Source organism: Watersipora subatra, chromosome 1 (genome assembly GCF_963576615.1).
Source record: "Watersipora subatra chromosome 1, tzWatSuba1.1, whole genome shotgun sequence".
Taxonomy (NCBI): domain Eukaryota; kingdom Metazoa; phylum Bryozoa; class Gymnolaemata; order Cheilostomatida; family Watersiporidae; genus Watersipora; species Watersipora subatra.
In genome coordinates this window covers 20358285-20375198 of record NC_088708.1, presented here as the reverse complement: position 1 = coordinate 20375198, position 16914 = coordinate 20358285, and the positions used below count along the sequence as shown (strand labels likewise).

The following is a 16914-nucleotide window of genomic DNA, read 5'->3' as shown; positions in this document are numbered from 1 at the left end:
CTACATACCGATACTACTGACAGATAGCGTCACTACTGCACTCTTATACTACTGACAGATCGTGTCACTACTACACACCTATACTATTGACCGATGGTGTCACTACTGCACTCCTACACTACAGACAGATGATGCCGCAATAAATTTCTTTGCTACAGTCAGAAAGTGTAATTTCTACATGTGTTTTCCAATTTACACATGACGGAAGTTTATTAAACGCATGTTACGCTGTTCTTCTCCTTCTGCTAGTACGTTATTGAAACATTTCTTCCATGACACACATTGATAAACTTTCTAAAACAATAATAATATTGCTACAGAAGCAGTTTGAGAATTCATTAGATGTGATCATGTTTCTCACGGATGGACAACCCAATGATAAGATCAGTGACATACAAAATGTGATAAAGGCAAACAACCAGAAGATGGTAAGTTTACTATAAATAACCACCAACCTCAGCACTTCTTGCACTGCATATCAGAACAACTGTATCGTCTTCTGCCTTTCATGTTGTCTATTCTTGTCTGTGCTCTAGAATCACACCGTTAGAATCTTTTTCTATGGATTGGGAGACGATTTTGGCACACTTACATCTGCAAAACAATATGACCTTATGACCTTGGCAGACCAGAACAACATGAACCTGCGGAATTACCAGTATAAAAACCTAACGACTGGCCAATCTTTTACAATACACCCAAACAAATGGAAAGTAAGCACATTATAAAATGCACTGATAACTTCCTCATGTAGAAGAAGGCTTATGTGGCTGACAGTAAACACACCTTTACACACTTTGCTTAATTGTCACTGAGATTTTATTGTTGTATGTTAACAAACACTGCTCAGTGTTAACAAACACAGTCTAGTATCAACAAACACTAGCCAGTGTTACAAACACTAACCAATGTTTGTTAACACTGGCTAGTGTTAACAAACACTATCTAGGGTTAACTAGTAATGTAAACTAATATGACATAGTGTTACCTAACTTCATCTATAGCATGCAGTGTTGTTTTCTGTTAACTCATTTTATGTTAACCAGCGCCACAAATAGCTGAAATAACATAATATAATAACATTTAATTAACAGTCATTTATTGTTGACTAGCATTTTATGGCTGTCAATCAGCTAGTGGTTTACCACAATTTATTATGTACATGTTTTTATTAGTATAATTGTTAGAAGTAAATGGCTTAAAGGGAGCTGTCTAAAATTTTAAAAACACAAAAGTGACATAAATCATGTGTTTCCTTTACTATGTGAGAATTTGGGCTAATTTGTTTTGTAGGGTCAGAGTAAACCAGTTGGAAAGCCAGGTCATTTTGAAATAATTGATTCCTCTGAAGCTAAGGATCTCAGGCAGATAATGGGGAAATATTATCTGTTGTACAAACCTCCATTCTCACGCAAACCCTCTTTTAGACTACCTTCTGTTGATCCACATTCAGGTTGGTGGTCAATTATACAATATATACATTATGTCAATTGTGCAGTAGACGCTCCCGTAATGTAAATAATTCATTCTGGGAACGTTTCCATTATAATAAGGATTACATTATACAAACAGTTAAGTACATGTAAATTGCCTAACCTGCTAAAAGATCTTCCCAAAATCACCCCTTCAACCCTTAAAAAAAGAAAAGGTAGGCTTAACTTTTTAAAGATTGACTCGCCAAAAAATTCACATTACAGTTATTTGGTATCAAAAGATTCACCACACGTCTTACTCTGTCGTGTTGTAGGTTCAAAATATGTGGAAATGTGATTACAAGCTCTTAAAAGCTCAAAAACGAAAAGCCGCCGTAGATTGGAATCTCTTTATTTCGATGACGTAGCCATGAAATTTGGTTATTGTCTTGTCATGTGATGTTCTCACATGAATTGAAAGTCCAATAAAAAGCTCAATATAAAACTTATCGTAACACTAGTTTCTGACAAACACTTCGGGTTTTACCGAAGACCCCGTATCAAATATAGATGCTCGCTACTTTACAGTTTTGTTTCAGCCTGGTCTAATTGGCAAGTCATAATCTGATCATGTGACCCAATACTTCGCAAATAATTTCTGTAGCACTTTTCGATTATCACAGGTGACCAACAGGCTCATCATGATTATCAGACAATGATATGTACTCCTTCGAGGTAAGGCTAAAAAATTAAATGAATTTTTACTGTAAGCTATAAGATATCACTGCTAAAAGTGACAGCATTACAATGACGATAAAACAGACGCGTAAGAACAATAGACATAGTTTTATTGAATGCGTGAAGTATATTTGTGAAACTATTTTGATGAATAAGGTTGCATGAAAGTGTAAACAGAAACCATCTCTCACAGCTACGTCACATTTGAGCCGTTCTGGAAAGAGAATCCAAACTACGGCGGTCTCGTGTGGCTGCGATTAACTGCTCGTTTTTGAGCTTTTAAGAGCTTGTAATCACATTTCCACATATTTGCCACGTACAACACCACAGAGTAAGACATGGTGAACCTTTTGATGCCAAATAACTGTAATGTGAATTTTATTCCAAGTCAACCTTTAATTTATTGACTGTACAGCTGTATGACTGTACAGTCATAACTCTCAATGCACGGGTGCTGAAAGACACAAATTTGAAATACGATCATACAAGACAATTCTTAATGTGGTCATTAGGTGGCCAAGTATTTGAGAGGCCACTTATGAGAACAGCATCGGTCTTTCTCGTCTGATCAAAAAGTGTTTAAGAAGACTTGCTAAAAGTGAATGTGAAAGCGAGTTTAAAAGAGACAAGCCAGAAGAAGATAATATAAAATGAACACAAAGACAAAAATACAAATTAGAACAAAATTTCTGTAGACTTTATCAGAAAGTATCGGTATTTTTCTATCATTTGCGATTGTTTTTGATATTTGAGGGGATCTGACAGTCATGATGCTTCTAAATTTAAATCGATAAAACTTGGTACTTATTGAAACACTCAGTAGACAAATACGGGCAAAACGACATCACTAGTTGTTATCATTGCGATAGTTGATATCGGCAATCGCGTTCAAGTTGATGTGTTATTCGTCTCCCTTCTGTCGTTCTCTTTGCAATTATAGATGTTATAATCGCGCTTTCAATTGAACTGTTTTATTCAGTATCAAGTTTTATTGATTTTAATCTTGAAACATCCTGACAGTCAGAACATCCCAAACATCAAAAACAATTGTAAATGATAGAAAAATGCCGATCCATTCTGATAAAATCTACAAAAACTCTGTTCAAGTTCATCTTTAGGATTGTCACCATGGTTACGCGTAAATATAGAAATCTATAATATTCTGTTTTAGGTTGGGTACCATTATTCTCAACATAAAGTGTTATTCTTAACATAAGTGACCTAGTGTAAACTTGAGAAGCTACGTGTACTCAGAAGTTCTCAAAAATTTCGATTAGCATAAATGTGTTTACAACTGTTGTGAATGTGAGACAAACATAGTTCTGAATGAGGTGGTTTACTCTACTAAATATTTGTAGGTCAGTTACTAGTCACGGCTTCAGTACCCCTGATGTTAGGAAACACATTGATTGGTGTAACGGCAATAGATGTGAGGTTCACCTCCCTTTTCACTGACGTCAGCCGATATAAAGTGGGAGCCTACAGTTATGCATTTCTTGTAACGAGAGAAGGTAAGTAGCCAGTAAATACTGAACTATTCGAAAGGTTTTTTAGATAGTTCTCCAAGACTGAATATTTTTAAGGTTAACTGACATTTTAAAATTAGATATATTTGTAGCAATACGATCATGATATTTTGTTTTACAGCAATGATTTTGATATTAAAAAAGCAAGAAACAGGTTTTGAAATCAAAAACACTCAAGACGCTGTTAACACTCAAGTTGTTATCTGATGAGGTCATTTTTTTGGCAAAACATAGTTGAGTGCTGCAAGCACACCGCTTTAGGCTGGAGGGAGAACTGATAGGTAGGGTTCTACCATCTTTAGTACTTTAGGTCTACAGTTGTTTCCCTAGGAGGAAAGACAACTGTAACCAACCAATATCCAAGCCTATTATGTGAGAATATGATGAAAATACGCAGGGCAAGCATGTTCTGCTGGGCACTAAAAATCTGCCTTTTTAAATATCTGCCGTTGATGGGGTTAGTTCGACTTAATTTGTCTTGGGCTAGTTTAAATTCTAGCGATCTTATTGGTGCGTGTTGTAAGTGTGTGAAATATAATAATATTTTACAAAATAAGGAAAAAGACCCATAATAGCTACAAAATGTAAACAAACTTCAGATTTAGCACATCCAACCCAAAAATAGAATGTAATAAACAGTCTCTGTACAACCGAAGTCTCTTTTTGTCATGCACCATCAATACAGCGGTCACTTCTCCCATGCTTTCGAGTCTAAACAACGCCTCCTTACGATACCCTATATCATGCCTCAGCCCTTTTGAAGGCCACCCATTTCATTAGAGTTGTCTTCCACTGCGGAGGTATGATTCTCACGACAAGCTCAAAACTAGAGCTGAAGATAAGCATAGAATTGGTTGACAATCTTGTTGAGAAACATTGTGTCAATTTTAACCTGAAAAAAATCGATTTTTACTCCATGTTTGAATACTCGTGAAATGAAACATCCTATACCAAGTGAAAAGCTCAATTCTATTAATGAATGTTGGAAAAATTTCATAAAAACCGCCAGCCACACACAAAAAAGAAGAGGTATTGCGATTGCTTCAAAGGTTGCATTTTACAAAGGCTCCAAGTCGTGAAGTTTGTTTTGTAAAAGGTTTGATCGTAATAAAGAACGCGCATTGAAAACTTTGTGGTGATTTCGATGCCAACCATTTCACCAAAAGCTTTGACCAATGTGAGATGGGGTTTAAATTTTGAAAAAACTATTTCTGCTTTGTTCATGGGAGTAAAATTTCAACTTGTTATTCATTCAGATGTCAGCTTGTATGGCTGAAGAGTTTGTACAGATAGCTCTAAAACTGAAGGGTAACGGGGCCCTTAACCCTGGTTTCCATATCAATTGCGAGACTCCGGCAGTAATCTTGTGCAGCAAAACATTTGCGATGCTAGGCTCGGCGGCTTCTGTTTACATAAAGCTGCATTGTTGATAATCGCATGAAAAATGTTCACTCGCCATGCCGTTCCAACAATGCTGACCTTCACCTTTACAGTGAATTTCGGGAAGGTTTCGCTTGAGGCTTTTCACGAAATTTGAACAGTTAAACAATTCTAAACTCCTGCGTTGACCGCCGGCAACTACCGGCACTACTCGGCGCATAGGTTCACATTTCACCGCTGATAGCCTGTGGTGCTGTCGCTAGTGTTTGCGGCGTATATGGGAACCAGGCTTTAGGAAAAGGGTGAACACATGAGCTGGCTTGAGTCGAAAGCAGTTGGTCGATTATGTAATTTATCAAATACATGGGCTACATCTACATGTCATCTCTATACTAATGACATATGTGGTATAGTTGAAGACTTGGATGACCTTGCTCGAGATTTCTCGATGTGGTGTATAGAGCAGCACAATTTTTTTATATCTTCGTATGTTGTGGGTGCAAAGAAATACCTGGCAGACAATAAATGTAAAAACCTTGATGACATCACTGAATGTACATTGAAAAATACTGCTTTTTGTATCTATTTGCAAGAATTTTGGTACTCCTGATTTTGATTGGTTTGCTGTCGATGCTTTCTCAGTAAACTGAGAGTAAACTCTTTCTGTGCAATGCATTTCTACCTTTAATTCTAAGAAGGAAAATGCTAAATAAAGTTATGCATGACAGAGCAGATGTACTGGAAACTGCTGTCAAATGGCTAACTCAGTATTAGTTTCCTATGCTGAGTCCAACATATCATAACTCAGGTCACCTGGCAAAAGAAACTGGCATTCTTAGTTTTGCTGCCCACAGTAACAGGTCGACATCAGCAAGTAAAAAAAATCTAGTGTATGGATTTTAATACTATACTAAAATTAGCAGGTTGGTCTGACAGCTGTACATCTGCTGCCCATTATTACTGACATGCTGCATCGAGCTGAATGTTATTGTCTCAGCGTATAAAAATGGGATGTTTGTTGCATTCGATGTGATATATGTATTGTTTGATATAACGCATCGGTGACAAATTTCCCTCGGTGAATGTTGACTCACGGAGGGAATCTGTCAGGCCAGCTGTAACCCGGATGAAGGACTTCGTTAGGATAATTATCCCAGCAATTGCGCTTTCCAATGATGATTTAAAAGTTGAGTGAGACTTACCTACAAAGTAGTCATAACTTCAGACTTGACTTTTAGATAAGTACCTGCTCTTTCTTGAGACTTGATTGACAAACTTAAGAAAGGCAGCAGTGAGGTCACACACCGACGTATAGGAACTCAGCGATTAATCTTTTGTTTAGCCTAGCTGCCTTTTAATTATGGGAGATGTGAGAGCCACTGGACAGATTGGCGATTAAGCATTTTGTCAAATCTACAACTTTAGGATGGCTAATGTTTAAGATGATTGACTTGACTCAATCATAGACAGTTGCCGAGTCTAAGATCTCAATTCATGCCTCAACTAATATCTTGAATTACAGCATCCAGCTTTGCCATATTTATATGATTACCATTGTTCTTTAATCAAAACCATCTTCCACTTGCTAGCAACCAAGCTCTATCAATACATCAGCTGCTTAGTTACTCACATCACACCATACATTATCTTTTTCTATCTCAAGTCCTAGCCACACTCTTTTTACCGAATCATGACAATGATTCCTTTTTAATATCTCAGAGATAATAGTTTGAAAAAATAGCATTCGACCCTCATATCAGTCGCAACTGTATGTTGCACTTTTAACAAAGCCGCAGATGATCCTCAATCGGTTTCCTATAGGGTGGTGATCCACTATCTTCTTGCAAAGAAACAACAACTGCCTCTAAGCCATATTCTCATCAATATTGACAACCACATAATCTCACAAGCCCAGCAGTTTACCAAGCTCATCTCATGTCACCCTGACCCTATGACCCATGCATCTCTCAGTCTCTAGGGTGTTTGTCACCGTATCAAGATATATGATCAACATGCTTAATAATCACTTTCTCTTCATCAACAATATCATCAATGTAGCTGTTAGTACTTGCTTCGGCTACGCTATTTAATGAGAGCACCACACTAAGGCCATGACATGATCTTGGTTGCTACATATTTTATGCTGCACTATCACTATCATCCTCTATGATCTTGAAATTGAATTCCCATATGTCCTACCATTGTATCGTACCATCTGAAACTTTTAAAGTTCTCTATCAATGTATAACTGTGAACAGGCTGCCTTCAGACCTGCCACAGCACACTGATCCCTCAACCGGTGCTATTTTCGCATATTTTTTTGGCAAATTGTGAGACCTGCACCAGGATGGCAACTGATACTCAGATTCAATTTTTTGCCATAATTCATCACAGATCTAAAATAAAATTCCGCCTGCTTATATTGCTGAACAACCATCATAAAAATGATGTTATGTACTGTTGAATTTGATAGCTGGACTTGCCTGGTTTATAACTGAAACTGAACTGACTTGGCTGTAGTCGGCCAGAAAGTGATATAACACTTATGCAACATATTGGAAATAAAAATCACACAACTATTTTCGGTCCGAAGGTACAACTAGAAAAAGCATATAAAAGACAAAGGAAAAAAGCAGACAGTAAAACGCGCAGACTCATGCACACAGAAACAATTATATAACCAACACTCCGACTTGGTTGAATGTGGGATAAATATATAATGATGTCTCTGCCAGCCAGACTGAGGTATCTAACTGTGGATGCTGAAATTTTCTTTAAGCATGACGAATCGAACAAATAATAGCGGTTTAGTAAATATGTCCGCTAGCTTTGTTTCAATGGCGCAGTAGATGGCGGTGATGTGCTGGTTGTCGATCTGATCATGAATGAAGTAATATCCAATGGCCATCTGTTAGGTAAGGGCCTCGTACTCCTCGTTTGCGGCTTTTAGCCATTTCTCAGACTGAAGGCGGTTTCTAGCTTGTCATGGTGAGTGTTTCAACAACATCTGTAGATAAGCATACAATGTGTTGGTCAATTACAAATCGAAAAGGTAGTGCATGCTGGCGAGCTGACCTTTTCGGTGCCTGCGAGTCGTCCGAGAGGATCAGGACTGGTGAATCAGAGCTGACTTGAACTAAACGAGAGCTTTCAGTCGTCCTATCTGCTACGTCATTTACGGCCACAGCAAATAGGACGTTAATGAATTGCTACTCGCAACTTAGATTCATCAAAGATAACATCTCTGTGCACAACAACCTCTTTCGAAGTTGAGTTGAACAGCCAATAAGACTCTACACTATTGCTGTAACCTACAAAGATCATTGGCTCAGCTTTGTCATTCAGTGTTTTTTTGCAGTTGATCTTATATGTGGGTATATGCCCAGCAGCTAAAAACACAAAGATGACTCACATCTGTTTTAATACCAGTCCAGACGGTAAACGACATGGTTGCAGTTTTGTGGGCTGCGGTTGGCACTCAACTTTATACGAGCACGGCTGTAGAGATTGCTTCTGCCTACAGCCATTTGGAGAGACCTGCTTGGGCAATCATTGATCGGACAGTTTCGCACAGTGTCCGATTATAACATTCAGTGATGCACTTTTGCTGAGGTGCGCATCGTGTAGCAAACTGATGGTGTATGTCACGTAATCAGATGTGGCGCTGAAAGGCAACTGGGGTATGCTTGCCACCACCGTCACGGTGCGATGTACTTATTGCAAAACAAAAGACTCAAACTCACAAAGCTTTGTAAAAACATCAAATATTTCCTTTACAAAATACACATGGCAGTATCTGCTGTATTCCACCTGAAAAGTAACAAAATACCTACCACCACTGACAGAAGCGGTTTGCATAAGGTCACAAACATCAGTATCCATAAACTCTAGAACGGGTTTAGTTTTAATACCACCAAATAGCTTGAATGATTTTTTAGGCGTTCCCCCTTAAACACAAGGCTCACAAAACCTTCCATAAGCAGCGGATAAATCAGCATCATTTACCAGATCATCCCGACATATACGATTCATAGCTGTTGGATGTATGTAGGTGGGCAAGCCAATCTTGCCAGAGCCTGCTGCTACTCATTTTTTTGCTGTTTGTCGTATGATGGTCAGGTAACTCCAAGTCAAGATGGTAAAGTTGGTCTTAAGAAAGTTCCTTTTTCACACATCATCTGCTTAATGCTTAATTCAGCATCATGAGTGGCCAAGCTAGATGACCATGTTGCGTGTGGTCACAGCTTTTACGGAAAATAGGTTTTTCGTAAACACTGGTACATGCAGCACATCCTGCAACGTCGCTGTTCTGCATTTCTGCCTAATCAGACATCTAACGGCAGTAATAATGCCTACTCCCACGGCATCAACAGCGTCACCATTCATGACGGTAACTTTTTTAGTTGCTCCAATGGCAGACACTCTGCAAAAGCATCATAATTGAATGACATGTGTTGAAAACCTCCGGAATCAATCAACAATTTGTCAGGATTTGTCATGCCTCATCGAGAATAGCAAATGCAAACTCTTCTGTGATGCTGTCAGCGGTTAGGTGAGCACTGTGTTGCTCACCCTAAACTTATCTTTGCTTCTGCAGTGACATAGAATATGGCTAATATTTATACAGCTATAGCATTTCCTCTCTGACTTCTGTGTTGCGAGTGCGATTGTCGAATAACTAGATGACTTGCTGCTGCTGCTAGTTTTGCCATGCTCTATCTGTTTCTGCTCTTCGCTGAGCTATACAACTTCGGCTTGCTATAGAACTTCAAGCGATAAAGCTAAACCACAAGATCAAGCTTCTCGGTCAACACTGTGAAGTCACCAGTTGCGTTGAAATTCTCATATCGTTTCATAATCTTTGAGAGCTTAACATTTGTAGCTTCTATAGTATTCCTACCAAAATAGCTGGCTACAAAAAAAAAACAATAACAAGTTATATTTGTTCACGTTGATCAGCTCTTATTTCTTAAATGCACAGAAACATCGATCATCTGCCATTCATGTCATCATACACATAGATGTACTTTATAAAGCAATAATGCAGATCTATTTAAAAGTAACTGTCAAAATAGAGCACATGTCGATAAAGTTTTATACAGTTTAGTAAAATTATGTCGAAGTCAAATAGTTTAAATTCCTGCTTTTTGTCATACCACTGTCTCGCTGTATCATTTAATATTGTAATGACGGAGCTATGTTAACCTGACTGTGGCTAACTTAAATTTTAAAATAGACCAAAATACTTCTCATGATCAAGAGGAATACAGCGTATAGAACAAACAGTATTTAAACATGGGATCACTGAGCAGCACTACATAAGAATGCAAATATTACAATATACATGTATGGTGATAATCTCATATTTAAGTTTTGCTTAAATGGTTTACAGCTCTAATGAACAATTGAAAATTAGAGATTAGTTTTTGCATTGAACCCATCATTTTGGAGACAATGCAGAATGCGCAATGCTTTCAACATAACATAAAAAAGTTCAAATTACAAATGAAACTTGAAACTAAACTAACAAAGAATAATATAAAATGCTTTAAAATCAATAGAGAACCTCCAAAAGTTTACCAAAACCATTTGTATTAAGGATATTACCAGAAAGTAGATTTAAACCACAGAGTAAGTTGATACATATATATTATTACAAAGTGAATACCCATAATACCCGTAATAAAACCCATACCCATAATAAAACCCATACCCCGTAATAAAAAGGTTTTTTAACAGAAAAATAAATTTATTTAACAGTTACAACATTTAGCACTTTAATTTTTATATGAAACTGTTTATTTATAGATTTGAATATTTGTAGACATATGTCATTACCACATCACCTAAGAGGTGAATGATTGCAGGTTCTTTTCTTTGGTGGCATTAGATTATGTGTAACTTTTCAGAGTACATGTATTTAATAAACTAAATTAAAATAAAAGCTATAACTGAGTATGAAAGTATTTTGTAATTGAAATTTTATTAAAACATTGTGTGAAACAAATGTTTATAAGATAAATTAATAATAAAAGAACATTGGAAACAACTAATTGATAATAACAGTGATAACAGTGATAGCAGTGATAGGAAAATTAACCATGTTTAAACTTAAAAACTGTAACTATATGTTTGTCCTAAAATGTGAAATCACGAATTACTAATTTGTTGGGTTAGAAGGAGAAATTTGTAAGCTAATGCGCAAAGCTATTATAAACATGTCTATATATATATATTTCTCAAAGTTTGTGTGTCTGCCCGGTGTCCGGCTATAACTATTAAAATCTTGAAATCACAAGTTCTAAATCCACACGCTCTATCACTGAGCTATACAAGGCATATGATAAAAGACATTATTATGTACCATATAGCGTATAGCGTATGCAAATGCTAAATTATGTATTATCTGAAACTCAATGAATTCTATTAATTCTATGAAACACGATGTTGAAAAACAAAATACTGCTGCAGCAGTAACTTTTTTCATACATACACATTTATGTACTCACTGTTTATGTTTTCCCTTAAATTATTTGAACTGCACAAAAACATTTTTTTCATGATATGAAGTTTAAAAGTTAAAATAGGAAAAAAACTGTATATGTTAAATGAAAATAAATTTTCTGTGCAAAGACTTTTTTATTACCCGGGCAACCCTGGGTTTTCATTTGGTTATAAACATAAATCTCACTATTCATCTGTCCACTTATAGCGATTAAAACCTAGCAGTGAAATATTCACTTTGCGGAGGATTTGATCTCGAAACCTCCAGTTCCGGAAGCATCTAGCGTATCCAGTAGACTATGGCATTCAATGAAGCATTGTCATCAATTATTGATCACAACTACAGTAAAGCTATTCATTACATCAGTTAAAATATGTATAACGATGTTGCCTCACACGTAACTATTACCGGCTGGCCTTACTAGGTGAATGTCCAGCGTTGCACACGTAATAAAATGGCTTACAAACAGTTGCATTTAATGTAGTGTAAAGGTAATGTAGTAGGTAATGTAATGTTTATAAGCTGTTGTTTAATACTTATGCAATGCTAAGCATTCATCTAGTCCCACGACCAAACACGAGCGAAGCACGTGTTCGGGAGCTTTATGATAAATGCATATTTGCACACAACTCACGAAAATTATTCATCAGCGGCCATCTCAAACCCTTGTACCGAAATCTCATCAAAAAATTTAACCATTTTTGTATGGAGTCGTTTAAGTATTACTACGATACAAAACACATATAAACCTATTTAAATATGTTACCAAATCTTTGAAAATTCTCGACAATATCTTAAAACTTACCCATCTGATCGGATAATACATAAATAGACAAATTAATGTGGCCTAAAATTGCCATTAAAACTTGACAAACCTCTTTTAATCAAATTAAGACCGGCCAACGAAACGCTGATAAAGCCATGCGACAGAGTGTAGAACCATTAAGTCGTGCACATTTCAGGAGAAAAATGTGCAGATTTCATCAGTCTATGGCACTGTCCAAATGCCGAAGGTTTCTGTAATTAACGTAGAAGTACTGAAAAGTAATAGTTTTTTTTGCTGATTTTAAAGATAACTGACATTTTGTACACTTATAATGAGTAATTTGGTATTCAAACTGATGTCCAAAGCAGTGAAAGTAAAGGAAACGACGAGGATATTTTTTTAACGATTCTTATAAGATTATTACAATATTTAATTATAAGAATAACTCTTTGATTTTATAAGATTATTATAAGATTTAATTATCAGAATAATCATTCGAATTTATAAGATCAAAGTATATAGTGACCGATGGTGTGCGATATGTTACTGTTATTATTTTTCTAAAGATTTTGTTGATGATACTACGACTGTGCCCAATATCGCGGAACTGCCAAGTCGTTTCTAATATCTGCAAAATTAAGTTATAGGCCTACATTTTCTTATAGATATACAGGTATTTCTATGACAACCAACTAAAATCTGTTTAAATTTTTAAATTCTGCATAATCTTTTGCATATAAATACAAAAATCTAGATAAGTATCACAACTTAATATTGGTTGCTATGATGTTTTGAAATGTAGAAAAATTGTGCATTAGTTCTCATTTCTTAAACTTTAACACCTGTTTTTGCAGAACTGTGTTTTTGCACTAATGGTAAACATGCATCAGTTTATTGACCATTAAATCTGCTGGAATCAACTTTTTTTGCAAAATAACTGAGAGTATTCTCATTCTGCTAGTGTAGATAACTCTAAATCTCCCACACCCGACTTAGCCATAGTTTCTGTGATCATGACCAATTTCTTCACTTTGGTTACAGATCGCTGTCAAAACCATTCTACATTCAACACAACCAACTTTCAAACTGTGTATATTACACAGCAGCTTGCCATTTTACTTCTAATATTGCATTTCTCCTATTGCAGGGAGAGATATAAAACATGATCTTTTCCTTTCATTATTGCTGTTTGTTGTACATAATAACACCCAGTAAATTACAGCTGCCATTGCAGCTACCATTGCAATTCTCCTATTGCACCGCAGTGCCATTTGACTGCTAATATTGCATTCCTCAACCAGCAGTACCCTTTCTTTTTTCCAACATCACTTTGGTCGTGGGCTGTATGACAGGAGAATTTCTAGTATATAGTACATATATATATATATATATATATATATATATATATATATATATATATATAAAAGTTGTAAATGAAAATTTCAGCTCTTCGCCAAAGGAGTCCAGTTTATTTGTCGCAGGACTGTATGGTATAATATGTATAGTATGTCGCAGGACTGTATGGTATAATATGTATAGTATGTCGCAGGACTGTATGGTATAATATGTATAGTATGTCGCAGGACTGTATGGTATAATATGTATAGTATGTCGCAGGATTGTATGGTATAATATGTATAGTATGTCGCAGGACTGTATGGTATAATATGTAAAGTATGTCGCAGGACTGTATGGTATAATATGTATAGTATGTCGCAGGACTGTATGGTATAATATGTATAGTATGGTATAATATGTATAGTATGACTGTATGGTATAATATGTATAGTATGACTGTATGGTATAATATGTATAGTATGACTGTATGGTATAATATGTATAGTATGGTATAATGTCGCATGACTGTATGGTATAATGTGTATAGTATAGTATAATGTCGCAGGACTGTATGGTATAATATGTATAGTATGGTATAATATGTATAGTATGGTATAATATGTATAGTATGGTATAATATGTATAGTATGGTATAATATGTATAGTATGGTATAATATGTATAGTATGGTGTAATATGTATAGTATGGTATAATATGTATAGTATGGTATAATATGTATAGTATGGTATAATATGTATAGTATGGTATAATATGTATAGTATGGTATAATATGTATAGTATGGTATAATATGTATAGTATGGTATAATATGTATAGTATGGTATAATATGTATAGTATGGTATAATATGTATAATATGGTATAATATGTATAGTATGGTATAATATGTATAGTATGGTATAATATGTATAGTATGGTATAATATGTATAGTATGGTATAATGAATGTTATTTGGTAATTATTAGCTGCATAAAATATTAATGATATTTTGTAATATAGTTCTTACATATCGGCATACAGCCCTCTAGAAATATTAAAATCTGCGTTTGCTCACCATTAGAAAAGTCAATGAAGTGCATATATTTCTTTTGCACACACTATTGTTATGCAACAACTGCTGCAGAAGTCATTTGGTGTAGCCAGTTTTTGGTGCCGTAGACATGACTACTCTGGTTTGTTTAGGTAAAGTATTGTCCCATCGTAACTTTGTCAAGCCAAGCCGACAGCACCCTGATATTAACTTTGTTGAGTTGGACTTGGCGGAGCCAGTGCTGGACAATGCCACTATCAAGGACATTACAGAGAATGCAGGCACAGGATCATTTAAAGCACAAGTATGTTTTTTTGAATTTTTACAGCAGTAAACAAACAAATGCATAAAATACAGAAACCGCCATATCATAGTGACTATGTTTCCATTGCGAAAGTGATACTGATTTTGAATTGGACATTCGCATGTTGCGAATTAACTCGGCCGGTTTGTTAAAAATGAATAAATGAATGGTTTGTTATAAACGATAAGGACTTCTACGCCAAAGGTCAGAGTGGGACATTCCTGTCTTGCTTAGAAGCATGATTTCTTGAAGTGTGAAAAATATTTAAAACGGTAAAGCTTGTGCAGCATTTTTTCTCACATCATTTCCCAGGTGCGTTTCCATTTTTCCCAAACATAAAACGTTTGATAAAAATTGGCGAGCAATGGAACTCGCTTGACTCGTTGGTTTTAACCGTTTCCATCTTGTAGACGACACAAACTTGCAGGTTAAACTCATCATGGAAACATTGAGTAACTCTTACTGTTTTGGGTTGCAGGTGCCCTTATCTATATCGCGAGGTCTCAGCCAATTGGATGGTAGCTACAAACTGATGCTCAATGCCACGTACTACTACAGGCCTGTGAGGTTATTTGAGGACCAATACAGTGTCGTAGTTGTGATTTTTGATGAGGACCGTCAGTACCTCAAAACGCAATACCTCGACAATCACAAGGTAGACAAGTTTTTTAAAAGTATGTTCGAAGGTACAGACACCATTCAACGCGTGTCAGCTTTCTCTAAAACTTCAACACATGAGCTTATATGTCTATGTATTTTCTAGAATGCCACGCAAGGTAACTCTGCAATTTACCACAGACTGGACTTGTTACCACCGCAAGCAAGCTCCAGCAACCCGTCAGTTTGTGTAACACCTTTTTCCGTTGTCAAGGCCACCAGTTCAGTTATCTCCACTATCAAGGTATATAATTTGTAGTTTGCGTCTTTATGATGTGATATTAAACATATGACAACTTCTTGAATTGTTTAAAATTAGTCTCCTTGTTTGCCATTTCTACTGTCATATAATACTTTTTTTACCCCGCGTAGACAGTATTGTTTTTGCTTTGCATTTTTACAGAGCGGCAGCTTTATTTTTATTCAATATATTTTGTGATACTCAGCATACTTGTTGACAGATAACCCTTTCTCTATTCAGCATTCTTGTTGACAGATTACACTTTCTCTACTCAGCATTCTTGTGGACAGATAACACTTTCTCTACTCAGCATTCTTGTTGACAGATAACACTTTCTCTACTCAGCATACTTGTTGACAGATAACACTTTCTCTATTCAGCATTTTCGTTAGCAGATAAAACTTTCTCTACTCAGCGTTCTTGTTGACAGATAACACTTTTTCTACTCAGCATTCTTGTGGACAGATAACACTTTCTTTACTGAGCATTCTTGTTGACAGATAACACTTTTTCTACTCAGCATTCTTGTGGACAGATAACACTTTCTCTACTCAGCATTCTTGTTGACAGATAACACTTTCTCTACTCAGCATACTTGTTGACATATAACACTTTCTCTACTCAGCAGTCTTATTGACAGATAACACTTTATCTACTCATCATTCTTGTTGACAGATAACACTTTCTCTACTCAGCATTCTTGTTGACAGATAACACATTCTCTATTCAGCATACTTTTTCCATGTAGAACTGTTGCCAAACCACATTGTGGCTAGCGTATAGCATTCTTTTCTTTTAGCACAATATTTGCCAGATAACTTGTCGGACTTTGTCAATCCTACAGACAAATTACAATGTTTACTCTCAGCACACTTTGCAACCAGTTTTTTTAATGTATTCTAACCAATAGTTTGTCTCTAGTTGGCATCCCTACAGACGGAGAGTTCCTTTTTAACTCGCCTTACTTTTATACAGATACCATTGTTTTTACCCAGCAT

The 16914-nt window shown here is 36.0% G+C and overlaps 1 protein-coding gene across 1 annotated transcript in view; it reads left to right on the top strand.

The window, feature by feature from the left end:
* LOC137409593 (VWFA and cache domain-containing protein 1-like) overlaps positions 1-16914 on the top strand; it is a 33041-nt gene that overhangs the window by 2304 nt on the left and 13823 nt on the right. Inside the window, exons 2-8 of the mRNA XM_068095578.1 lie at positions 321-428; positions 537-713; positions 1294-1453; positions 3509-3661; positions 14867-15018; positions 15497-15673; positions 15782-15919. Of these exons, the coding sequence (XP_067951679.1) occupies positions 321-428; positions 537-713; positions 1294-1453; positions 3509-3661; positions 14867-15018; positions 15497-15673; positions 15782-15919 (1065 nt within the window). The remainder of the gene's footprint in view (positions 1-320; positions 429-536; positions 714-1293; positions 1454-3508; positions 3662-14866; positions 15019-15496; positions 15674-15781; positions 15920-16914) is intronic.